Source organism: Daphnia carinata, chromosome 3, assembly GCF_022539665.2.
Source record: "Daphnia carinata strain CSIRO-1 chromosome 3, CSIRO_AGI_Dcar_HiC_V3, whole genome shotgun sequence".
NCBI lineage: Eukaryota > Metazoa > Arthropoda > Branchiopoda > Diplostraca > Daphniidae > Daphnia > Daphnia carinata.
In genome coordinates, this window is record NC_081333.1 from 1,637,766 (window position 1) to 1,662,840 (window position 25,075).

At 40.9% G+C, this 25,075-nt stretch overlaps 4 protein-coding genes and 1 long non-coding RNA gene across 6 annotated transcripts; 2 read left to right on the forward strand and 3 right to left on the reverse strand.

The window, feature by feature from the left end:
- Positions 1-3,203: 3,203 nt before the first annotated feature.
- On the reverse strand, positions 3,204-4,057 carry LOC132087850 (uncharacterized). Its single transcript, XR_009420709.1, has 2 exons — positions 3,946-4,057; positions 3,204-3,332 (listed from the first exon to the last, which is right to left on the reverse strand). It is a non-coding gene; the product is annotated as an uncharacterized LOC132087850 (long non-coding RNA).
- An 818-nt stretch (positions 4,058-4,875) lies between these two features.
- Positions 4,876-5,956, forward strand: LOC130692871 (cytidine deaminase-like). Its single transcript, XM_057515956.2, has 4 exons — positions 4,876-5,073; positions 5,142-5,251; positions 5,310-5,587; positions 5,715-5,956. The coding sequence occupies exons 2-4, from the start codon at positions 5,209-5,211 to the stop codon at positions 5,841-5,843; spliced, it is 450 nt and encodes a 149-aa protein (XP_057371939.1). The 5' UTR covers positions 4,876-5,073; positions 5,142-5,208; the 3' UTR covers positions 5,844-5,956.
- An 86-nt stretch (positions 5,957-6,042) lies between these two features.
- LOC130692872 (serine/threonine-protein kinase mTOR-like) lies at positions 6,043-16,670 on the reverse strand. The gene is given in 40 exon segments (XM_059494624.1): positions 6,043-6,212; positions 6,267-6,462; positions 6,536-6,638; positions 6,701-6,781; positions 6,841-6,969; positions 7,043-7,241; positions 7,313-7,467; positions 7,556-7,696; positions 7,770-8,037; positions 8,104-8,288; positions 8,370-8,552; positions 8,623-8,745; positions 8,813-9,106; positions 9,170-9,293; positions 9,347-9,457; positions 9,528-9,650; positions 9,713-9,858; positions 9,932-10,057; positions 10,125-10,335; positions 10,407-10,558; positions 10,616-11,273; positions 11,332-11,462; positions 11,535-11,642; positions 11,725-12,098; positions 12,160-12,472; positions 12,535-12,786; positions 12,863-13,034; positions 13,117-13,333; positions 13,395-13,958; positions 14,019-14,138; positions 14,212-14,479; positions 14,545-14,713; positions 14,855-15,024; positions 15,092-15,253; positions 15,320-15,515; positions 15,578-15,771; positions 15,829-15,927; positions 15,998-16,264; positions 16,328-16,444; positions 16,550-16,670. Coding segments are annotated over 39 exon segments (7,593 nt in total). The 5' UTR covers positions 16,421-16,444; positions 16,550-16,670; the 3' UTR covers positions 6,043-6,196.
- A 182-nt stretch (positions 16,671-16,852) lies between these two features.
- LOC130692877 (RING finger and SPRY domain-containing protein 1-like) lies at positions 16,853-19,394 on the forward strand. The gene is made up of 10 exons (XM_057515962.2): positions 16,853-17,328; positions 17,390-17,555; positions 17,635-17,820; positions 17,879-17,945; positions 18,004-18,144; positions 18,203-18,462; positions 18,561-18,775; positions 18,843-18,998; positions 19,074-19,178; positions 19,242-19,394. The coding sequence occupies exons 1-10, from the start codon at positions 17,021-17,023 to the stop codon at positions 19,327-19,329; spliced, it is 1,692 nt and encodes a 563-aa protein (XP_057371945.1). The 5' UTR covers positions 16,853-17,020; the 3' UTR covers positions 19,330-19,394.
- Positions 19,395-19,706: 312 nt separating this feature from the next.
- LOC130692846 (L-fucose kinase-like) lies at positions 19,707-24,687 on the reverse strand. Of its 2 annotated transcripts, XM_057515923.2 has the most exons (18): positions 24,275-24,685; positions 23,995-24,189; positions 23,569-23,934; positions 23,346-23,476; positions 22,935-23,262; positions 22,376-22,865; positions 22,055-22,239; positions 21,791-21,983; positions 21,655-21,706; positions 21,514-21,586; positions 21,167-21,379; positions 20,920-21,069; positions 20,775-20,825; positions 20,623-20,714; positions 20,334-20,509; positions 20,127-20,273; positions 19,978-20,054; positions 19,707-19,915 (listed from the first exon to the last, which is right to left on the reverse strand). In XM_057515923.2, exons 1-18 carry the CDS (start codon positions 24,485-24,487, stop codon positions 19,826-19,828), a joined length of 3,222 nt encoding a protein of 1,073 aa, XP_057371906.1. In that variant the 5' UTR covers positions 24,488-24,685; the 3' UTR covers positions 19,707-19,825. The 2 variants fall into 2 exon arrangements, 1 of the variants encoding a protein (XP_057371906.1); XR_009001583.2 differs by lacking the exons at positions 19,707-19,915; positions 19,978-20,054; positions 20,127-20,273 and having other exon boundaries at positions 20,448-20,509; positions 20,623-20,710; positions 24,275-24,687.
- Positions 24,688-25,075: the final 388 nt, after the last annotated feature.

Here is a 25,075-nt window from a genome sequence, read left to right on the forward strand (position 1 = left end):
TGTCAGCCATTTTACCTGTGTGAACATGGAAACCATTTTGCTCAGTGGTTATTGAAATTTTTCCCGTTGTTTTGTGCATCTATACCAAGCAAGTAGTAACAAAGAACCATTATTTTCATCTAGGCATTATTTTTTTGCTTATTTGTTAGACCTAAGCAAGTGGAAGCCTAGTATGGTAACTAGTGATGACAAGTAGAACAGCAGATAGCATACCTTTAATGCCCACAATGTGCTTTGGTAGATGTATTCTTATGCTTTTGGAGTTTACTGTCTCGCAGTTCTTCGACAGAACACTACAGAAACACTTGGGGAATCAAATGCTGGAGACTTTGCAATGAACCTCTCATGTAGGATCATGTATTGACTCTAAACGATTGGCTGGACTGTTTTAAGCTCACTTCCACTAGTTCAGCTCTTAGGATTTAAGACATTTGCCTTTATTCATCTTTCTCCTTCATTGTTTTCAATATCGTAACTTTTATGTTTATTAGATATATTGTTATTGGTTTCCTTCAACCTCATTTTTGGTTTGATTTCTTTAGATCTGCTACGTAGGCCCAACAAGAAACAGAGCCCTAATTTTCGTCTTCGTCTTCGCCTCATCGCCGTCTCCGCCTTCGCCTCATCGCTGTCTTCCCTTCGTCTTCGCCTTCGCCTCATCGCCGTCTTATCCTTCGTCTTCGCCTTCGCCTCATCGCCGTCTTATCCTTCGTCTTCGCCTTCGCCTCATCGCCGTCTTATCCTTCGTCTTCGCCTTCGCCTCATCGCCGTCTTATCCTTCGTCTTCGCCTTCGCCTCATCGCCGTCTTATCCTTCGTCTTCGCCTTCGCCTCATCGCCGTCTTCGCCTCATCGCCGACTTCGCCTTCGTTTTCGCCTCATCGCCGACTTCGCCTTGGTTTTCGCCTCATCGCCGACTTCGCCTTCGTCTTCGCCTCATCGCCGTCATCGCCGACTTCGCCTTCGTCTTCGCCTCATCGCCGTCATCGCCGACGTTCGCCTTCGCCTCATCGCCGTCTTCGCCTTCGCCTTCGTCTTCGCCTCATCGCCGTCTTCGCCTTCGCCTTCGTCTTCGCCTCATCGCCGTCTTCGCCTTCGCCTTCGTCTTCGCCTCATCGCCGTCTTCGCCTTCGCCTCATCGCCTTCGCCTCATCGCCGTCTTCGCCATCGTCTTCGCCTTCGCCTCATCGCCGTCTTCGCCTCATCGCCGTCTTCGCCATCGTCTTCGCCTCATCGCCGTCTTCGCCATCGTCTTCGCCTCATCGCCGTCTTCGCCATCGTCTTCGCCTCATCGCCGTCTTCGCCATCGTCTTCGCCTCATCGCCGTCTTCGCCATCGTCTTCGCCTCATCGCCGTCTTCGCCATCGTCTTCGCCTCATCGCCGTCTTCGCCATCGTCTTCGCCTCATCGCCGTCTTCGCCATCGTCTTCGCCTCATCGCCGTCTTCGCCATCGTCTTCGCCTCATCGCCGTCTTCGCCATCGTCTTCGCCTCATCGCCGTCTTCGCCATCGTCTTCGCCTCATCGCCGTCTTCGCCATCGTCTTCGCCTCATCGCCGTCTTCGCCATCGTCTTCGCCTCATCGCCGTCTTCGCCTCATCGCCGTCTTCGCCTCATCGCCGTCTTCGCCTCAACGCCGTCTTCGCCTCATCGCCGTCTTCGCCTCAACGCCGTCTTCGCCTCATCGCCGTCTTCGCCTCAACGCCGTCTTCGCCTCATCGCCGTCTTCGCCTCATCGCCGTCTTCGCCTTCGTCTCATCGCCGTCTTCGCCTTCGCCTCATCGCCGTCTTCGCCTTCGCCTCATCGCCGTCTTCGCCTTCGCCTCATCGCCGTCTTCGCCTTCGCCTCATCGCCGTCTTCGCCTTCGCCTTCGCCTTCGTCTTCGCCTTCGCCTTCGCCTTCGCCTTCGCCTTCGTCTTCGCCTTCGCCTTCGCCTTCGTCTTCGCCTCATCGCCGTCTTCGCCTTCGCCTTCGTCTTCGCCTCATCGCCGTCTTCGCCTTCGCCTTCGTCTTCGCCTCATCGCCGTCTTCGCCTTCGCCTTCGCCTTCGTCTTCGCCTCATCGCCGTCTTCGCCTTCGCCTTCGTCTTCGCCTCATCGCCTCATCGCCGTCTTCGCCTCATCGCCGTCTTCGCCTTCGTCTTCGCCTCATCGCCGTCTTCGCCTTCGCATTGGTTTCTTCGCGTCTTCGTGTTCGCCATGGTCTCTTCGCCGTTTTCGCCTTCGCCGTCTTCGCTTTCATCTCATCGCCATCGCCTGTGACCCACAAATGGTAAAAACGGATCCAGGAAAAAACTTGCGACGATCGAGCGTGACTTCGTCTTGGAACTTCCCGGGTACTTTCTTGTTTTATATTTTTGTATGTTGTGTTGTATTGTATAGTTAACACGTTGGCTGCCACCCCGTTTGCTCCCATTTTTTTTGTAGGTTGTAGGGAACCGGGCGCTGTTCCTCCCCATGGCCATGGGGGGAACAGTCGCCAGTGCGCCTAAAGGCCTTGTGCCTTTAGGCGCACGTAAGGCAATGCACCAGTAGGGACTTCTCTTTTTCGGTACGGTGATAGAAAGCCTGGGGTGTGCATTCCCGGAATGGCCTCTATCACCGTGCCAGCCCGGACTTGTCTTCGGACAAGTCCCCCCTTGGTCGGGATCCTTCAGACGCGACGAGTAGATAATGTAGTTAAAGCAACCTACGGGTTGCGTGGCTTGGCAGCCAACGTGTTAACTAGTTGTGTGTTTGTGTACTTATGTATTTATGTATGTATACGTGTATGTATGTAAAAGATGTACTTGTAATATGTGAAAAGTGGCGGAATTGTAGGGTGGAGGAGGGATAATAAAAACCAATTTTTTAAATTTACCTTTTCATGCGTATTTATTTATCATAAGGCTTATTCAAAATCATAACATTTAGATTACACTTTCAACTAACCTGTTTCACTTAAACATTTTGGATCAATGATGAATTTTTTTTTTTTTACATCTTCATTATTAGACTTCATTTTTACTGATGAAAGGAAAACAAAAACTGAATTTAAGAACCTTTACAGTGAATATTTCTTTTTACTGTATGCCAAACAAAATTATTTAAGAAAGAAAACAATTCTTCATTACCACCTGGTAGCACTGTGAAGGAAATTAACTAATTTCTGCTTTAACTTTCCACATTCCATTGAACGGAAGAAATGACAAACCAAACACAAGAATGATATTTGTTATATTTTATTTACAATGAAACCAAATCTTCGTCCCACCTTAAGGATATCTACGGTACATTCCTTTTGTCCTGGAAGGTTCCCATGGCCAACACAGCATAATAAGTTCGTCCTGGAGACCTGCAAGTACAATGAAATATTCAGTACAGTTAACAATAAATAGCGAAAGATCCTATAAAGATATGAAAGAATCTTGGGAACTAAGAGGGTGGAAAATATTTAACGGGATGATTACTTTCCTAAAAGGAAATGTTTTGCAAGGCTGGCAAGCAAGATTGGCTGCAATTTGGTTTACAAATAGGGAATGCATGCTGGAAATCAAAGAAGAATTGGGTAAAGGTTATCCATTAATAATGTGCAATGTGTGGTTTAAAACTAACAACTAACAATAAATAGCGAAAGATCCTACAAAGATATGAAAGAATCTTGAGAACTAAGAGGGTGGAAAATATTTAACGGGATGATAACTTTCCTAAAAGAAAATGTTTTGCAAAGCTGGCAAGCAAGATTGGCTGCAATGTGGTTTAGAAATAGGGAATGCATGCTGGAAATCAAAGAAGAATTGAGTAAAGGTTATCCGTTAATAATGTGAAACGCGTGGTTTAAAACTTCTTTCAAAATCAATTTAACCCATGATATCTATAAGAAATTTTTATGACCTGCTTTAATGTGCAAACCTTAGATAATTAGACAAAAAACGAAAAATTTATGTTAAGTCTGTGTAAAAACTAACCTAAAATTTAAGGAAAACGAGACAGAAATGTTCGTGAATGACCTCCACTACTTCTACCTTTCTTGTCGACGCCATGCCAAATGACAAAGCTGTCTGTACCATGACATTGATAGGCAGTCGATGATCTCTCCCCTAGATGTCTCAAAAATACGACTTAATAATAAAAGAATGAAGAATTTTAAGCTCCATAGATGACGTGGCTGCTCATACCTTTGAACATTTCGGCTGCGCTAGCGCTGTAGCGTACTGTCGCGCTAGCATTATGTCAAATATTCGGTGTATTTCAAAAATGATTAAATTAATGCAAAAAAATAACAATTTTCCCGGAATTAGCATTCAATTTTTAGTAAATTCTATGATATTCAACCAATTCTGATGAGTGTTAGTTTTTGCAGAAAAAAATTTTAAGCCCGACTAAACAAGCCCGACTAAATAATCCCGACTTTTCTTAAATGTTCGCTTCGTTTTTTACGTTTAATTAAAAACCGATAAGGCCAATTGAAAAATAAATTTGATTTCCGTGATAAGCATTCAATTCTGAACCGAAATCATTTATTTTAAGCGAAATTTAAAATTTAGCCAAAAATGAAAAAAGTGCAAAGGCCTTACCACTTTTGTCGAAATCGGCCAAAAATGACATCTCTTGGAATTCGATGAAAATCACACAGTATAATCGAAATTTTACGCTGATTCAGAAAAAGCCACTCATTTTCTTGTCAACTTAGTCGTTTTTGAATTACACCGAATATCCGTGCAAAATATAAGAAAATTGCAACATACGGCAATGGTGCACCGAAATTTGTTGATGAGATCAGTGTTATCGGTGTTGTCTGCTTAATGGTTTTTTTTATGTTGTCTTGTTAGTGAGTAAGCAAGCCCTATTTATAGATTCTCCATGATTAGCTAGGACGCGACCATCCTTTCTGTACTTTTTTTTTCGTGCTAGTGAAAGTTCAGATAAATATTCTGGTAAATTTAGAGCTAAGCTCGGTTTTCCGATGTTCAATAAGTTTTCATCGCCGTCGATGAACACAGTACATTGTCGTCCAATTTTCTACTCGTGTAGGTCTACAAAACAATAAAATGAAATTTGTAGTACGCTAATTGACCAATGCATTCAAAGAAAATGTTAGTTTTGCTGTGTTTACCTATTTGGTAGAATATTCTCATAAAGGATTCCATTTGTACTCCCATAGCTGCACAGGCCTTAAAACTAGAATAGCACAGTATTGGTCCCATTTGTCTCTGTGAGTTGTCACAAAAATGGGTGACTGCTGTGAAGAAGTAGTGCAATTTGATCTCTTAGGTACCCCAAGTTTCATAGATTTTTCGTGAGTTCTTCCTAATGGGCATCCTTCTTCTAGACTCCTCAATTCAAAAAATTGTGAACAAAGCTAAAGCAGTTAGAGAGAGGGCATATTGTCCATATAGCAAATTTTCAGTTGGAGCTGCACTACTTTGTGAAGATGGAGCAATAATTGATGGCTGCAATGTTGAAAATGTTTCATATGGCTTGACAATATGTGCAGAACGGTCTGCCATTTGCAAAGCTATCTCTCAAGGGCAAAAAATTTTCAAAAGTATAGCGATTTGTGCTGAGATGAAAGAAAAATTTGTTGGTCCCTGTGGAGCCTGCCGTCAGGTAAATGTCAAAGGCATTTTAAAAGTCTTAGTTGATTGGAAAACAAAGATTACATTCAAATACCTCCAATTGCAACAGATAATTGGGAAGATTTAATATTTATGATGTGTTTTGTGTTCATTCCTAGGTGCTAGCTGAATTCAGTTTGGATATGGACATCTATTTGTGTAAGCCTAACAATGAAATTGTAAAGACCACGGTGGGGAAACTTCTGCCGCTTTCATTCAACCCAAATTGGGTGTCATTTTCTTCGTGAATCGGTAAAAAAAAACATTAGTATCTCTGTTCATGTTTTTCGATAATAAGTAACATGTTGTAGATTCATTATGCTTAGTGGTTCTGTGCAATAAAGTCACATCAACTAACCAATTTTATTCCCGCAAAATTACGGTTGTCTCGCACTGATGAAGGGTACTGAACCTGCAAACAAAGCAAAAAGATGAGAGAAAAAAAAGTTTAAGGAATGACAATGTATTCCCTTTTTTTCCAACTTCAACAATTAACTATTAAAGGAATTTTGAAAAATAAGGATTCCAACTGAATCCCATAAACGCACGAAGCAAAATCGCCCGTAAACGGTCAAACCTGATTTCCTTTTTGTCGCAGTATTCACCAAAACGGACACCTAAAGAAATTTGATCTTTATCAACATCCGAAAAACTCCTTAAGCTCGGCTTACCAGCCTATGTAGCACTGGCATAAATTTTCATGAGAAGTCGCTTGTTGAATAAGCAACTCTACTTGTCGGTCTATACCTAAAGTTCCTTCAGTTTCATTAGGGAAATCACGCCCAGTTAACTTGTCACGGACACGGCTAACAATAGCCAGAGCTCGTTTGTTTAGTATTTCCGGTTGAGGTCCGTCATTGGCAGTAGCTAAAAAACGTTGGGTGAAATAGAAAGACAAGTTTAATAATGGCAATATGAAAAAAACATAAGTTATAAATACCTTCTGTTATGTCATTTTTACTTCTACTGATGGCCGCATTCAACACACTGCTGGAATTTGCTGCTGCATTTGCAGTTATTTCCATGCTATCCCCCACATCACCCTGCATTTTCAAAACTGTTTTAAATGTACCTAAAAGATAAGCTTACGTCAGCAACCATGTACCTGGGCACTATTATTTGACGAAGATTCATGTCTGCTTTTTGACCGTCGGGTGGTTTTCGTATTTGCAACATTATCTACAACCTGAAGAAAAAGTAAAGCGTTAAGTAATTGTTATTTTGCGCCAGTACATGAATGAATACCAGTCTCCAATTTAAGAGAGGATCGTAGACAAAAGCTTCCAATACAGCCATTAAACTGTCTTTGTTTCCTCGGAGGACAGCCATTACAGATTCGCAAGTGCTTCGGTAAGTTCCTTCAATTCCGGTCACCTTAATAAGAGTAGATTAATACATTTTGTTATTATTTATTAAGTGCAACTGAAAGTATGGTTTGAGTTACTACCTCCATTGCGTTGACTAGCATGCGGGTCAACCGGAAAGGAATTTTTTCCGGGAACTTCTCTCGAGTCATGGCAACTTCGAAGCAGTCACCGAAGTCTATATGAAGTATCTTGCCACTTAAACGATCTAACATCAGATTGGATGGATGACGGTCACCCAACCCGAGAATATATCCAACCATCGACATAACAGCTAGGGATCTTTTGAAGATGGAAATAAAATAGTCATAAAAACGGTTTTTAATTACTTAGATTATGACAACGAGATGAACCTTGTATAGTTAGTTCTTCTATCAAACCAGACTTCCGAGGATGGAGACCGTAGCCACAAAATTTTGGCCAAATCATCGCCTTGTGTATGCTCAAGGGCGTGTTCAAACACTTCCACCTTTTGCATAAGCGATAAGTGATCATAGTCGGGAGCCATCTGTGAAGCAAGGCAAACGGGTTGACGTTAAACGTACAAGAAAAGGATAAAACAAAGGTACAATGCGTTATCTTATCAAGTAACTTACTCGTAGCATTATGCGGTGTTCAATATTAAGAAGAATTTTTTTTTTCTCCCTATAGTCACGAATCAGTGAATGCAAGGTGTCACAATGTGGAACCCATCCAATTAAACCACTGTTTGTGGACAAGGGAATCACTGCATATCTCTGTATGGATACAAAAACGGAGAAAACGTGAACAAGCGAATTAATTATTATTTTCTATCATACGGGAACATACCTGAATGGTGAGATTCCGACGGAAGGTCTCCGGATCATGAATTAGTAGCGTGTTAACTAAGCTGAAAAGTTGCATGACTCTCTCATCTTGTCGAAGATCTTCGTGGCCTTTCAAAAGAAACATGTACTCTTTGCCGTTACTACCAGTGATGCACAGTTTCCTAGGCCTCTGTTTAGAAGTGATAACCTGCAGCGAACTGTTAACTTGCGATATTCTGATTACGGGCTGATTGGGTACATAACTTCCCGGGATCGCCAGTTCAAGATCTCTGAAAACGGAATGAGAAATGAGCACACTCAGTTATCACTGGGTAGTATCCAAACAATAATAATACCGGCACAAAAGCAATTTTGGTGAAACATATTGAAGTTCCAAGCTCGTCAACTGAGGCAGTTGTCTGGAAATACGCCGGAAAACGTGATAATACAAATCCCATGCTTGATTTAGATCTCGAACGTTCAGTGAAGTCTTGTACCGACGACACCAGTCTTGAGCTTCTAACAACTCCCGTCCGTAAGCCTAGCAAAAATAACAATGAAAAGAGGATATAAGAAGCCAAAACTACGCACTAGTTAACCTAACGGAAAGTTATTTATTAACCTGATGAAAAGATGTTTCTTTAAGGGTTTGTGGTCCTCGCTCTAGCATTGCGTGAAGTGGTTCCAGCGTTGCAAACATACCTGTGACATTCCGCTCACCAAAATAGAGCCGAGAAGCTTCCTCTAGCCCTTCATGCCACAATTCGTGCCATAATATGGCTACGCGGATCAATTCTTCACTGACCTACGTTTACAACGAATACGTTTTTAATCTAGCAGAAAATTATGTTTCACCTACAAAGGAGTACACGTACCATTACAGCCTGTTGCACGAGAACGGGACTATGTTCACACATGTTCTTCAAGATTTTGTTCGCAGCGTTATGTCTGGCTTGTAAGGCTGATTTAGAAGCCACTGTCAACGGATAAATCAGGGCCTGTTAAAATAACAAAACAAAACAAAAAAGGTAAACAACCTAGGTACTTGAATGACAAGTGGAACACCTGAGGATGAGCTTTTCCAATATCCATCAAGAGCTGATGAATGAGTCTGCCAACTAGTTGTCGTTGCGTATCAATACGAGCAATGAGCTGAGGAATCACTTGTAACCAAGTGTTGACATCAATTGTCCTTACACCCTCCACCAGCGCTTCATACACCTCAGGCCAATGTCCATAATCAAACCAAAGAGTCAATAGACGAAGAGTATCCTGAAGTGAACTTCCGTGTGATAACGCAATCGAACGGAAAAATCCCTGGACAGCGGGCACCGTGTAAGACGAAACGTGTTGAGCGGTCTGCAAAAATAATAACAATAATTAATCATTTAATAAGAAGTTGTAACCGAATTTTATTTGTACCAGTCCACCGCTTGCACTAACATCTCCCATCAACGTATGATTAGCTGAAGTATTTTGCCCTTGATGCTTGTAAAATAACACTGCTTCAAAATTCATGTAGGCCCAGGAATGCCATGCCTTGTACCTGATGAACGAAATATTTACTAGGAACTTTTAATAAACATTGCAAAAATTTACCAAGTTGAGTCATGTTCTGTAGCTGCAGCGTAGTACTGAAGAACAGCAGGAATCGACAGTTCATTGATACCTTGGAGGCATTCCTGCCACTGACCAAGTCGTAAGTAACACCTGAAAACGGTATGGAGATGCAGCAAACGTAATGGATTTTACGCTTACATTTGTATAGTTTTAGTTATACCTGGCCAGTAGTTTCCCCAATTCAACTTGCCGGTCTGGTTCCTCTGGCGTGGACACAGGGGTGGTCGAAATAGACGACAGTGATTGCGGCTGCAATGAGGCTTGTACAAAATGGTGTAACTGCCTACATACCTAAGCATGAGAGAATTACTGTTCAACATAAAACAAAAACCTAGAGCAAATTACCTGAAAGCTTGTTCTTTTTGGTTTGACATCCAAAGATGTTTTGAGTACGCATAAGTTACATGAGGATGTAACGTAGGCAATGGGTGGTCAGGATTCAACGAAGGATCAGTACCGAGCAAAGTCACCAGGGTTTTATGTGAGAGTGCCTATGAAATTCGAACACAACCTTGAAGAACGAACGGATCAAACAATATTGAACAATACAATGAAATGCTTTACCAAACGACCAGATTTACGACAAAGGGATGAATATTTTAACCAAGTACGCATATCTTCTTCAGGCGAGATAACCAGAGAATGCACTTGAATAATTTTTTGCCAATCTTCTACAATTCTCTGACATCCCTGCAAGAAGGAAGTCGCATATTAGTAGCGAGCTTAAAACAAAATGCATGGACGAATGGAACGGTACCTGAAGGCGTTGCCACCATATTTTTCGAATAGGACCTCTTCTTTCCGGAAGAATTTTGTACTGAATGACTTCCTCTAGTTCAGCAAGCATCTGGACTAAGACCATTGCTCCATAGGCACGCTGGTAGCTTTCGCCTGAAAGCGCCGTCAGTTCGGTGTCCAGAAGGTCACGTGCTGAGTCAATCAGTGTCTGAGCTTGGCTGTATTGCTCCCTGAAATAATAAATTTTAAAAATACACATTAATGCAAAGAGTACTTGTTTTACTAATCCCCATTCACCTACCTGTGAATTGCTAATACGGAACGATAAAAGGCACCATCCTGGGTTTCCTTCGGAATGAAGTTTACATATTCCTCCATGGCAGTCCATTTTCCGAGACCCCACGCAGCAGCGGCTGCCATGCGAGCAAATCGGTTCTTAACATCGGCATTTACCTGAAACAGAAAACATTATCATTTCATTTTCTTATTCTGGTAGATGGGAGGGGTTACCTGTTTCCAATTTGCTTCAGCCAAAGTGTGTAGTTGTCCCCATTCACAAAGTGCTTCTAGGCATCGCATTTGGCCCAGTACTAATTCGGGTTCCTGTTGTTGTTGGTTAATTTCTTTTTTTCTATAGGCTTCCAATGCTCTTTCCCAATCGTGCAATTTCTCATGCCATCTCTCCTGAACTCGGATTTCACCTTCGTGCTTTTTCATCGCATATTCCAACAGTCCGGCAGCTGCTTCCTTTTGTTGAAGTTTATTGTTGATTGATATAAGTGATTCCAAAACCTTAAGAAAAAAGAAGTTTAAATAATGCTTTTAGAAGTGATAACGAATGAATCGTGCCTGAGCAGTAGGCGATTCATGAAATTCGGCTTCTTTGTAGTGAAGAGCTTTGGCATAAGCTCTGCATTGCATCGCTCTTTGGCCCAGCAGCTTGGCATCTAAGGGTAAAGGACCTTTCTCACAATGCTCCATGAATTCCGCCAAATTGAGAATCGTTTGGGTAATTTCAGGAAGGTCTGGAACGCGTAGCGCTTGTTCCAAGCTTTTCACCAATTCATTTTGATGTTGTTGACTTAGCTCAGTCCAACATGAAACAAATGCGGCGTTAAACAGGTCGCGCGGTAACTGTATGTAGCTTTGGCCTAATGCCCAGCAAGATCTGTGACAAAAAACGGCATGACTTTATATGTTCCCATAACTCCAAGCTTAGGGCTTACCTTAGAGGCGGAGACGGCGATTCCTTAAGCATTTCTGAACTTAACTTTCTAAGCCATTCCTGCCAATCGTCTTTTGACACTCGACGCGTTGCTGTCCAAGCTCGTTGTAAATTATTAGCGGCAACGTGTAACTTAACGAATGGAATTAAAAGTTAATTATTATGTGACACCCAACTTTACGGATGTGACAATAAAATGCTCACTCGTTTGACCGCAGTAGTATCTGATGATATCAACCCTTCTTTCGTTTTAGAATTTCCTCTTCGTTGGCGAGCTGCAGATAAATCTTCTTCGTCGACGGAACCGCCACCCTGTTATTGGTGAGTCGGAAGTGAAAATAAAAACGCATTACAAAATCGTCCTCGTTGTCACACAGCGATAGTTTTTACTTACATGCAAAATTTTGGCAACTAACACATCATAACGTTGATGCTGAATTCGATGCCGATTCAGGACTTTTTGAACCATGGGTATGAATATTAAATACTTCTTGCCCAGTTGAGCCACTAAAGAAGCTAAGCATTCCATTGCAACTGGTCGAAGTTCACTGGTGTTCTCGATGCAACGAATAAGTGGTTGAATGATGCGAGAAGCAAAGTCGCTCAAGTCCAGCGTGTCACTGATGAGATCCACAGTTTCTAAGGCGGTACGTCGAACATTGATGTTGACGTCAATGGCGTCAAACAATTTAACAATTGGTGGTAGGAGGAGATGTAGGTAATCTTCTAAATTGCTTCCAAACTTCTGAACCGCTTGAAGCAATTTACCTATAACGAGAATGACCACAGTGAAGAAAACAATTTTTTAAAAAAGAGGAATCTGGATTACCGGTAACGCTGCGGTCCTTGCTGGCATCGTGTGTTAACACGCGCAATACTAGTGGAACTAAAAGAGGCAGGTACATCTTAAACTCAGCTCCCAATGCCATAGCTACATGTTCGATTAATAAGATAATCGTTATTTGGAAAGGACTATTAACAGTCCAATGCTCTTTCACAAGATCTAAGATCTGATCCAAATACGGGCGAATATGTTGCTTAACAATAGCAATAAGAAATCCAAGTTGCTGGAACAGGAATTCTTTCAGAGAAACCTCTGTTAATGGGGTAAAACGAACGACGTTCACAAAACTAGGGACAACCTAGAAAATATGAGCACGTGAAAATCTCGAAATCGTGTTTACGTGTATGCGAATTTACTTACTTGTTTAATGTAAGGGACGCATCGAACGCCCAAAGACTTGAAGATGAACATCACTGCGGTGACGACCGTGTTGTGGTGCTGGGAAAGGGTTTGATCTTTTACTACGCGCATCAATGTTGCAATAGCCACAGCAGGGTAAAACTCTTCTAAGCTGGAGTAATTCATGTTGACTAGCATTTCGCTTGCCGATGAATCCATCAGAGAATCTGCATCTCGACCATCTGACATCGACATTACTGCACTTGAGTCGCCCTATTTTACGAAAGTATTGGACAGACCGTGCAACTTCAGCGTTTGGCCTTATGTATTTATTTTTTTAAATTTTTACCTGACTATCAATATGACCCAAGTTCATTTTGTGTTTATACGGATCCAGCGCTCCAAGCAGACCCAACACTCTCAAGGTTTCTCGTCGAATGGAAACAAGTTGCTCGGTTTTTAAGAAGCTCAACAGCAATTCAAGCAACGAAGGATATTCTTGATAAGGCTGAATTACACATCTTAAAAGAGGTGGGCGAGAAACCATAAAATCAAACGAGATTGATTTACCGAAAAAGCTATAACTGCTAAACTATAATTTACCCAGTACTTTCGATTAACTGTGCCAAGGTCCACAAAGCTACTTCCCTTTTCGCAGGAAGACTAGAATCCGCCAACATATCCAACAGCAATGGGAGTAGTTCAGGGCTCCACAGCCTCATTTCACTCTCAGAAACTTGAGCTAAATCTCCGATTGCAGTAAGAACAGCAATCGTTACTCCGGGATTCGGGTCATTTTCCTTTAATTTTGGAACCAAAACTGGAATAGAAAACATTATCACTATGGCGTTACAATATCACTCTACTTTAAAGTTATTTACTTTTCAGTATCGGTTCCATATATGGTTTGATGAGTCTGGGTGCAGATGAGACTAAACGACCAAGTAACCTGGAACTTTGCTCTTTATTGCGGCCCATTCCACTGTGCTCTAGCTCAGTGAGCAACTGAATTAAAAGTTTCCGCAGCGCAGGCATGATATAAGCGGGATTCATCGAAGACAAATGACCAATAATACAGACAGCCATTTCTCGAATTTCGAAGACTTCATCATTCAGCGCTACACTAATAGAACCAAGATTTTCTGCGAGGGCCAAGTAAGAAAAGAAGTGGGGATCAAGGCTCGCAAAAACGCAGTATCGAACACTGGCGTCAGGATCCGTGATTGCTGCAGTTAGTAACTTGCTTAAAACTTCGGCAACGGTTGCAGAAACAACTCGGACACCGCTACTTCTTAACGGCTTCTTTTTTAATTTTATGGACTCCTGGAGTGCGCACTTCAATAGCTGGCTACAAGTTCGTACAGCCTCAAGACGTATGGCCCTTTGTTCGCTGCACAAAAAGTGATCGGCGCAATGGCGAACGAATTGTAGTAATAGTGGCTGACCTACAAGTAAAATTAAACTTAGAGACAAATTAAAATCGTTGAAGTACAAATTAAAAGTACCTTGAAAGTCAAAATTTCCTAACGTTCTCAGCGCTAAAACAGTATTGTTAACGTCGTCTCCAGCCGAAGATAGGGGTTGAATTGCAACTGGATTGAGTGCCATATGGTGTTTGGGCATTCCTAAATAGCATAAATTAGGATCTTGTGAAAATGGGAAACTATACTCTAAAAGCTCTAATTTATAAACAGATACCTGGATGGCGAAGTGGTTGATGCATCAAAACTAATGAAAGCATCCGCAACAACCCTTCTGCAATGTCCTTCTTAAGGACAGGAATTCTTAAGGCAAGCTCACGTAAGCACGTGGTCAAAGCCGGGCTCAACCCAACAGACAGCATGGGATCAAGGAGATCCTTGAATTCAGAGGTTAGGTGAGAACGTCCTAAAGCCCGGCCAAGCAAACTCATGCAGACAAAAACAGCAACGTCGGGAGTGGTGGAACGCTTTTTCGTAGATGGGTCCTAGTATTGTACCGATTAAGATTTCATTAAGAGACACTCTAAAATCAATTGATTAGCAGCTGTACCTTGGTATGAGGTAACGTGGTACGAATGTAGTTAATGATACCCGGTAGATATTTAGCAATATCTCCTTCAATACAAACAGCAATGTAGCCAATAGTGATCAAGGCAAGTTGATTTTTTTCTTTCCGGTTTACGCACGTCATCAAGTAGCCCATGGTGGTATTTAAATACCTTGAGAACAACAAGTAAGTAGCTAGTTTAGAAGGGGACAGGACATTTTAAGGATGATAGCAATAAATTAAAAATATTTCTTAAATGAGATAAATAGATCCTAAGGCCAATCTCGCGCAAAACGAAAATGCACATAAATACCTATCGGAAAAGCGCGTTCGATCATAAGCAGCCAGCCTTGGTAGAATTCCCATTAGGGCTGCCTGTACATGGACACTTTTCGAGATGCTGTGTCGAAGCGTGTTGGCACAAATGTCATCAAAATGGTCGGCAGTTAGCTGGCGACAAGCGGCGCTTTCAACTATTGGGTACTGTTACAATTTAAATGTAAAACGATTAAAGGTACGGACGCTAATGTAAAACGATGGTGCATGTCACCTGCTGAGGTGCAACAATTGACAGCGGTGACACCGCACTGCCTATTCTCGACTGAGCGACATGTCCCGGTAAAAGGCGCAAGTTGTTGTAGAGCGAGGGAGTGTTAATCAGCTCAACTGCCCCGTTGGGCAAAACTCGAGAAGTTGTAGAAATCATACTATCCTGTTATGAAAATAAAAATCACGATGTTTACATTCATCCTGGCATCCAACGTACAATCTGTTCAACCTGGACAGTTTGCGAATGAAGCGAATTTAATTGTTCTAATTCAGCAAGGAGTCGTTCGCCTTCTGCATTCGAACAACGTAAGAGTTCTTGAAGAACCAGCAGAGATCCATGGGCCCTATCGTCTTTCGTCAGTCCTTTATCTTTGGCCAATGGTTCCTCGAAACCTTGTTGAGCTTCATCAAAGCACTGCTTATACCTAATTAGTAAAAAGGCTTGCCAACTACATATAATATAGAACTAATTTGGTTCGTTCAATACCAAGTAGGCTTTTGCGCTTCTTTAGTTTCTCGCTGAGAGGTCACGACTAAGGCAGAACGTAAAGCGGCAACCGCGCCTTCACGGATCATTGGTTTAGAGTCCCGTACGGCATAAAAAATTACATCAAAAAAAGTCTGAACTTGTTGAAAGAAGAAAGTGGGCGTAGATAAAGCCAATTCTCGTAAGACCAATACCTAAGAAGCAAAGATTACAGGATTTGTACGATGTGAATTGATCTTTGTTGAACTTACCGCCGCATGCCTGCGGCCTTCATTTCTCTCGCCGCTGAGCCACTCAAAAGCACGTTTCACCTCAAATTCCACGTATTCAGCTGTATAGCTTCCTGACACCTGGATACACACGAAATTTTGATAAGCAGAAAGTTGATTTTGAATACATTTTGGTTAGATGAAAACTTACTAAAGTCAATTTTCCAAGTGCTCTTGCAGTTAGTTCCATTACAACAACATCTTGGGAAGGGAGTAAGTTTTTTAAATAATTCGCAAACCTGGTCATCCTGGCATTGGTATTCCCAACATCTACTTGAAGTAAACTAACTATAGCCAGAATGCCACCTTTTTTTTCATTTACGTCTGAGCTTGAGACCATGTCAAATATATGGTGATTTAAATCATCCACAAATGAAATGACATCTTCTTGTAATGCCTCTCTTAATTCAGATGTCACCTGAAAAATGTTTGTGCAACACTGTTAATTAACATTTTTGTAACAGAAAATTCATTTTCTTACATAATGGTGTAAATCTCGGGCAGCCTTTAACCTTGAATCTTCATTTCGAGATTTAAGCCCACTGATGAACTGTTGCATTATGGCAGACGCCATTCTTTCTGGTTAATAGAAACCCTACTGCATTATATAAAGAAGAATGTTTGTAAAATCAATTTCAGATTAGCCACATTGTAAGCAGGGGAACAGGTAAACACATTATCAATTGTCAACAAACCCACGTACTCTCTAGAAAAAATGTTGCTACAACGCGACCGATAATTCCATCTATTTCAGCGAAACAAAACGAAAGAAAAAATTGTGTTTTTTATGTTTTCCGCACAATTCTCTACGTAGACAAATAGACGTGAATTTGCCGGACACAACCATAACAACAAATTTCACAAAATAAAAGACATCTGACGGGAACTGCAAAATACCTTTTGATACAAATAACCGTGCCAAGATGTCTCGCCCTCACCATGATCGCTCTAGCACTGCCTCTAGTGGCAATTTTTTTTTTTAGTTTGGACTTCGTTTTCGTTTTAGACATCAATTTAAGCAGACGATAACTAATTCCGATTTCTCCAACTCCATTCGTATTTATATTATGGTAGAATTTTACTAGAAAAATTGTTAAAAGCTATCAAATACTTTAGTGATCTATTTTCTGTTTCATGCACCCTAAAAATAAATAAAAAATGGAGATAATACTTCATGTTTGAAAAGTGGAATCCCCTTTGGATGACATGTTCAGATTTACTTTCCATTGACAAGCTAACAATGGGCCAATGCCTATGTTGTGAAGAAAAAGATGGGGAATCGCCCTCCTTTTCAGTGCCTCAACCCGAAACTGCCAACAGCGTCCCCAGCCCCTTACAGCCTAGTATTTCTGTTGATAGAGACAGAAGTTTTCCTTCCCATGTCATACCAGCTTCTGAAGCCTCTCATCTCAGGCGGATGCTACCCCACATTGACAGCTTGGTTTTACAAACTTTAGCTGTCATTGGGAACTTGGTTGAAAAGTATTTTTTTTTTGCTAGTTTATGTAGTTGTTTGTTTATAAATTATTCTTACTTTTTCCAGTGAGCAAGAAACACCCCCTTCAATGCTAAGACTCCAGGCCCTTTCTAACAAAGGTCATGGTTGGTTGCTTGTACTACATTCCATGGTAAATGTAATTCCCATCAATGAGCCCCTTGGACCTGCTGTCATAACACTGGTGCTAGATGACTGCGCCTTACCAGCAAAGGTATGATGTTCCTATTGAGTTTCATATGGCTGTGAATAAAGAAAGCTTTCTTTAAACTGGAAAACCTCATTTCTTCTAGGATTCAATAACCAAAGTTCCCAGGATGTTTTGGCTGTCAGCCAAAGCCAGTAAAAGGGGTAGATCAGATCCTAATCGCCACAGGAATATTTGTATTGCTTTAGGCTGCATAGCAGAGAAACTAGCAGGACCGACAAGTGTAGCATTATTAACTGATAGCACACTGGATTATCTTATTGCAAACTTGGTAAGTCCAGGAAAGTCTGCACATATTTTATTTGAAACTAATAATATTATCTATATAGGATCCATTAAATCACCCATCTGTAGTACTGTTTTCATTGATTGCTCTTGAGAAATTTGCTCAAACAAGTAATAAGAGGTGCTACATAATTTTTGTAGTTTGCCTTGATGTTCTTCCTATTTCTAGGTGAAAACAAGATTGCCCTAAATAAAAGATTCCATCAAGAAACACAGCATCCACTTTTGGTGTTGGAGAAATGGAGATCGGCTGAGGATTATATGAAACGCCAAGTTGGATTCTGCTCTGAGTGGTGTCTCGATAATCTCTGTAAGTTTGTTATTCTCAAGTTGTCAGCATATGCACTGATCTATTAATTGGGTATCAGTTGTGAGCGAGGGCCGGTCATTCACTTACGAACGCACAGATACAAGTGCCATCAATGTTATGTTAAATAGCCAAGATGTAAGCGAATATTTAAAAATCGCCGCCAATGGTCTAGAAGCTCGCTGCGATGCTTCTTCATTTGAGAGTGTCCGCTGTACATATCAAGCGGATGCCGGTATCTGGTATTATGAAGCTTTGATTGTCACACCTGGAATCATGCAAATTGGGTGGGCCACAAAATCAAGCAAATTTTTAAATTATGTAAGTATTTTTTTTTTCCTATTAGAAATCAAGAATTCTTATTCATTGTCCGAATTCCTTTTTTTTTTTCTCTCTTCCTTCCTACCATCCCTGCTTAGGAAGGCTATGGCATTGGCGATGACGAGTATTCTATTGCGTACGATGGCTGTCGCAACTTGATTTGGTATGAAGCTGAATCAATACCACATACACTTCAGCAATGGAAACCCGGAGATATTCTCGGTTGTCTACTGAATATCGATAGAGAGGAAGTGATATTCTCATTGAATGGGGTTGCTCTTAGCCCCAATTCGCAGCTTTTCAAATCTGCCAAGTAATTCGGCTGCCGCTAAAAATTCGAAAATCATACTAAGGTTAATAATTAATCTTCCGAACTTTAGAAGTGGCTTCTTTGCTGCAGCAAGCTTCATGTCGTTTCAGCAATGCGAATTTAATTTCGGCAGCAAACCATTTCAATTTGCACCTAGTGGAGTCGTCGTATGTGCTTTTAACGACCATGCACTTTTGACTCCAGAGCAAAAAATAATATTACCAAGGTTTTATGATCATACTTTGACTTTTTTCTACTTTTACAATAATGTTTTTGTTGTTTACTTTTACTCTTTTCTTAGATCCAAAAAGCTAGAGCAATTGAGACTTACCAACATCCACGAAGATTCTTGCTCACTATGCTGCGATGCCCCAGCTGTCATAACGCTTTTACCATGTCGTCACCAGTAAGCATCCTAGCATTTCACCGTTTCCATGCTCTTCTTAAAATTTGTTTTCTGCTATTACAGAGGATATTGCAGTGGCTGCGCGAGGCAGTTGGAATCTTGTCCACTTTGTCGCTCTTCAATCCAAGAACGGGCTGTTCTAAGTTCTTAAGGGAAACTTAAAATTATTATTATTATTTTTTTACTTTCAAATAGAGGGGCTTCTTGTCAACTTCATGTTGTGTTCTTGTCAACGTCTACAAGGATCGAAAACTCTTTGATTCCCTGTTTTGAAGTACTCCTCTCCCGCTTGTTGTGATATTGATACACCGTTGATAATATCGTAAAACTTTTTGACTATATAACACAATTGTACATGATTATTTGAAAGAGAAATACTTATTGGACCGAGTGATTTGATATTTGTTGATTGTTTTGTCTTGTCGTTCGGCTTACTTCGTTACGTGAATTTAAATTGATCTGCATTTGCATCTAGGTCCACTTATAAACCGTAACGAATTCTAAGGAATACACTTGGATATATCTCAAGCACGATGTTGCTGAGTCTTAGTCAAATTTTAGATTATATATTTCAAATAATATGAATAATCAAGCATTTTTTACTCTCAGTATTGTACTGGGCAGAGCAGGTACTCGCATTAGAGAGCTTACGGAATATATACTTCAGTTCCACCTACCTTCAGACTGATACCCGTTAGGTTAACAGTTGCTCTGTGAATTACCATATCTTGGCATCCCTGCGAAGCGAAACCGATAAGATTTACAGTTTTCACTAGATATTAAACGTTCACTGGTTTACCTCGATAGACGTAACGCTGCTTTCTATTCTGCTCCTGTCTTCAGGTCGCTTGAGGAAGCCATAGTAAAACCCTCCACCTATAATGGTGGATTTGCAGGGAAATATTATTTCTACAGCCTACATGATACTGATGATTCAAGGCCACAAACCTCCTGCTCCTGCTAGACTCTGCCCATAAACGAAATCTGACAATGTATGCATCAAGCATTTTACCATTTGGGGTTCGCATCCTGGTGCGATCAATTTTTTATCTTTCCAGTAATTATCGACTGCGCCACATAACTCATCGATATTCCCTATGATAAATTTTTAATGACATTTATGCTATATTCAATTGATTATGGTTAACGAGTTACCTTGGAGAATGGCATTTTTACATGCATAAGAATTTTCAATTAGCCGATTGAAGCAATCGGTTGTTGCTTCCTTGCGCGCATACCACATTCGAATCACATTCTGAAGCAAGTTTTTGGCAAGCCTGACCTTTCCTGTATGAACTAGAAGCAGCCGCTGGTCAATGAATTTGACGGTCCTTTTTTTGCCACGGGAAAACAAAATTAGGTTATTTAATTTAATGATTTTTTAAAATTTTTAAGATAATTCTTTGTCTTGCTTTTTTCTAAACAGTTTACTGCAATAGCTTACTGTTCTGACAGTTGAATTTTCTCGACATGAACCTGAACATTGGGATCGGCAAAAGAATAGCCTCTGTTGCAACCTCCCATCACGCCAGCTACCTACAGAAGGAAAACTTTTTGTACAGCTAATCCACGAAATGCTATTATACAAATTTGTACCTGATCCTGCCATCCGCCTCCTGTAGTTAAGAGCTGTTCGATATGCAACACCTATTTTCATTTGGAAAATCCGAATTCCATATTTCCATTAAAAATTCCAGTCACGTTGCAACAAGAACGGATAAGAAGGAAGTCTTGATTTTACCGCGTGAATAAGATGTAAACGGTTAAACTTGTATCCCATTATATGATAAATAACCGCTAGCAATGCCGACGCTAGAATACTGCTGGTACCCAATCCGGAACCAGTAGGTAGTTTGGACCAGCAATGCAATTCCAAACCACTGCCCAAGGTCTAGTAAAGTATGGAAATTAGGGTCACGGGATTAATACATAAAGAGTTTAAAACAATTGCTACGATATTTGGATTAATATAACTATGGCATATCTACCCTTTCGAGCTGCTGCGGCAAATCTTGATGACAATCTCCTTGCACTACTCCAGCGCAAATTAAAGAAGCCTTTAAAAGGGCTCCGGGTGCAGTTGGATTATTATAGTCCATTAATTGGTCAATCGAAGAAATAACCAGTGGCTCTGACTGACCCTCAGAAACCAACACAAGTTGAAATTTTTCGAGTCTTCTTCCTCGAGCTCCAATCGGTTTCTGTTTACGAAAAGAAAGCAACAAGCAACATCAACCAAACAAGAAAAAGAACGTAAAGGAAAAAACCCAAATGAAAAACAAACAAAATGAACAAATAAAAAACAGCAAATCATACTAAAAAAAAATGATAATACCTCTCCATCAACCAGGATCGCAACATTAACAACGCTGCCGCCAATCTCGTAACAAATCGGAGGAGTATCTGACCTTATTAAGCAATTTAGAAATGATTCATTAGCGACTTGAGTTAGGTTTTTAAAAAACTATATACGCACCAGCCTCCAGAAAGATCAAGTCTAGCTGGACATTCCGACTCGACCCACTCACCTGCCAAATTAAATGAAATGGAAATCATTTTGCATTATTTGGCTTTTTCTTTGCTTTTGTCATTTTGATGCATTAAAGTAATACCGAATGATGGCCTGTTCGTAATGGAAATGTCGCAGTTCTTGACCATATGGTTTTGCACACTTTTGACGGTGTCACGTATGAGAATATGGACGGTGCGATCATAGTGACGAGCCGCACGGATCAAAAGTTCTGGAGTTGCTAACCATTTAGTCCGTTGATGAGCTAAGGCAAGGACAGCATCATGCAAGGAATGCTATTTAAGGAATGCTATTTAAGAAACGGTAATTTCATGCAACGGTTCAAAATACATTATTGCTTTCTGACCTCTAAAAGGCGAAAAGCTGGAGTCCATTCTTTATTGGTTGCAGGGCCATTGCGTTCACCACTAAGGGGGCCAGCTTTCCATGCCAGCAGGTCAGCAATAGCAGCCAACAGTCGCGGAAGATCACGTCTTTCACCTTCTAATGCGGCTTGGTCCAGGGCACTCAGCAAGGCGTCGGCCCATTTTTCTACGGTTAAAAAAATAATTGTATAAAAAGGTAAAACTGTTTATGTTGTAAAGGAAATGCTAACTAGTTTTTCTTTTTTTTCTACGCACTGACATCCTGTTATAAGCTAACTGCTGAACATCCAACTGCCACGTACCAGCACAAGCCCGCCGAAAATAAGGGGCCAATGAACCCGGCCAGCGAGAAATCGCTCCCAAAATAGCGGTGGTGTTGGTCAATCTGAGATTACGAAGAGAAGTTTGTGGATCACATAGTTGGTGAAAATCTTCCATCGAATATCTCTTGTTGTTACGCCAGCTCTCGAGTCGGGACTCTGTAATACCATCGATGTCTTGAAGCCAGAGAAGATCTTTCCAGCTATTTACGTCTTTGGTCAGGGGAAAAAGTCGGGCGGTCATAAGTGAATGAACGCCAATATCTGGTGCCCATACGTCCTCTGGTTTAATGCCTTTCTTTAAAAAGAATCCAGTCCAGTCCAGGCCAAAGATAGTTGCGCGCAGATGGTTGTATTCTAAAGTTGGAATGTCCATAGCCGAAAAAAGAGATCTTCCCAATCTTATTTCATTGTCTACGCGAATCCAGTATCCAATCATACAGACGTTGTCGTTTAAATAAAACTCGGGTATCTAGAAACAAAGAAATTTCGCCAAAAATTACACGAAAAATGCAAGTAAACAAAATTTTAAAACAAGTACCTCGTCCATGTCTACTTTCGTATTTAGTAAATAGGCCCTTCCGGCCAATCGCAAAAACCGGTCTGGTTGGACAGATTGAATGGAAGACGAAATCATTACCAACTCGTTGTCGTACAAGTTTGGCTCGATCACGCTGTTTATGCATATGGCTGGCGCATTCCGTTTAATTGTGCAATTTAGAACTGGCGGCTGATCGGTAGACGCATGAAATACGGAATCCCGATGCAATATTTTCTCCAATGGAAGCGCGGTCCAGTTAACGAAGTTTAACTGGGGAAGATGAGTTGTACATAGTTGAAATTCATGAAGTTCCTCCCAAAGCATTGATCTGAAGAAAGATGGAGAAAATGTAACAAGAATGGGATGGTAACTTATAATGTTGAGGAGAACATGTACTTTAACTAAACTGACCTAGCTTTAACTTTATCCTCATCATTCATAATGCCAATAATGTTATCACGTAACTGGTTAATACTACCAGACAAATAAGCATTTTTGTCTTTAATCCAAAGTGGTCCAAGCAGGTCATAAAACAAAGAAAACTGAAAATAAGAACCAATCATCCAACTATTAGTACTAATGGCTAATTATACCTTTTCAAGCTTTACATAGGAAAGTGTCTACCACGCATTACCTGTAAAATTTGGGCTCCGTTATCCTCGCCAAAATAGGTACAGCGATGCAAAGGAAATTTGCTGCTCAAAGAAACCAACTTCTTGGCAACCGTTGATTTCAGATAGACGATTCCGCTACTTATATTTAGTTTTAATTCTGTGGGGGCTTCATCTGGTGAAACAAATGACAGTGAATCCACTATTGCCTCTTCCTGTTCCCTCAAGTTCACTGAGTCACAATAAATTGCATCCCCATGTTGACACTGCAGGGTGATCACTAGTGCATCCGGTGAAGGAATAGGCCAATTAAAAGGCTCCATTGTATAACCGGAAAGAATCAAATCAGTTGAAACAACCCATACTCCAGGCGGTGCCTCTTCCTTCAACTGCAGTCAAATAATAACTTGTCTGAAAGATGATTATCCTTTGATTTACATCACAAATACCTGAATGCATAACGTTGTAATGAATTCAATATATGTTTCCAATCCTGACCCATTTTTATTCTTATTTTGTGTTGGAAGAACAGCAGAGCCATTAGGCCAATAACAAAATGGGTTTTTTGTTGACCTTCCATGATGAACAATTAAGATGTGTGATTCAGCCAAGATTTCACCAAATTTTCCTCCAATATGACATATCTACATTTTGAAATCATTATAAACAAGACCTTTTAAGGTAGAATAGGGTAAAACTAAATACAAAACTATAAAACATCAATAATACATTTTTGGAGTCTCTAATACTGGTAAGCCTTTCCACTGTAACCAACAAGGCATTAAGAGTTGCTTCTCCATCCCCCTCAGTTTCTGTGCGATCTGGTAAAACTATACATAACTGTGAATTCAATAGGCTTTGACTGTTAAGGATAGATAATTCTTCTGTAATGGCAGATGCCCATGCAGCATCTCTGCATGTTACAGTAACACATGTCCACATCACGAACTGGTTTAATATTCAAATCCTTCTTTGGTGTAAGTTCGATCACGCATATACTGCAGGTAGAGCCCGTGATAGAATGGATTGATATTATATACAACCAACGTCGGCAACATATATAATAAGAATTGGTGATGATGCACCTGCAGATAAAGAATACAAGGGAGAATACAATGGACGTGGATCATTACGGACGTGAAGACGCAACGTGGTGACGTCTACTGCAATAGTTTACTAACAAGCGCTACTAGCGGTCGAGTTTTAAATCTCAAATTCCATGGCTGCACAAACTACTTCTGCTATAAATTCCGAGTATACCATCGAAGATTTTGAATGGACGTTACTATTTACTAGTAACAAAAGCTAAAAATGACAAGCTTTTCCAAATTCCGGGAGAAATGCCACAAATCAATGCGACAATCTGGGGTGTGAGGTATAACCATGGTGTAACATTATAACAAAAGTTTATAACCGCGTGTCCCACTGACCTGGCGCCCACCACTCGTATGAGAATGTATGTGACTGTGTGCCAATGTGTCGTCTGTCGTGCCGTGCCGTCAGGTGCCGTGTATCGTCTGTATATGTTTG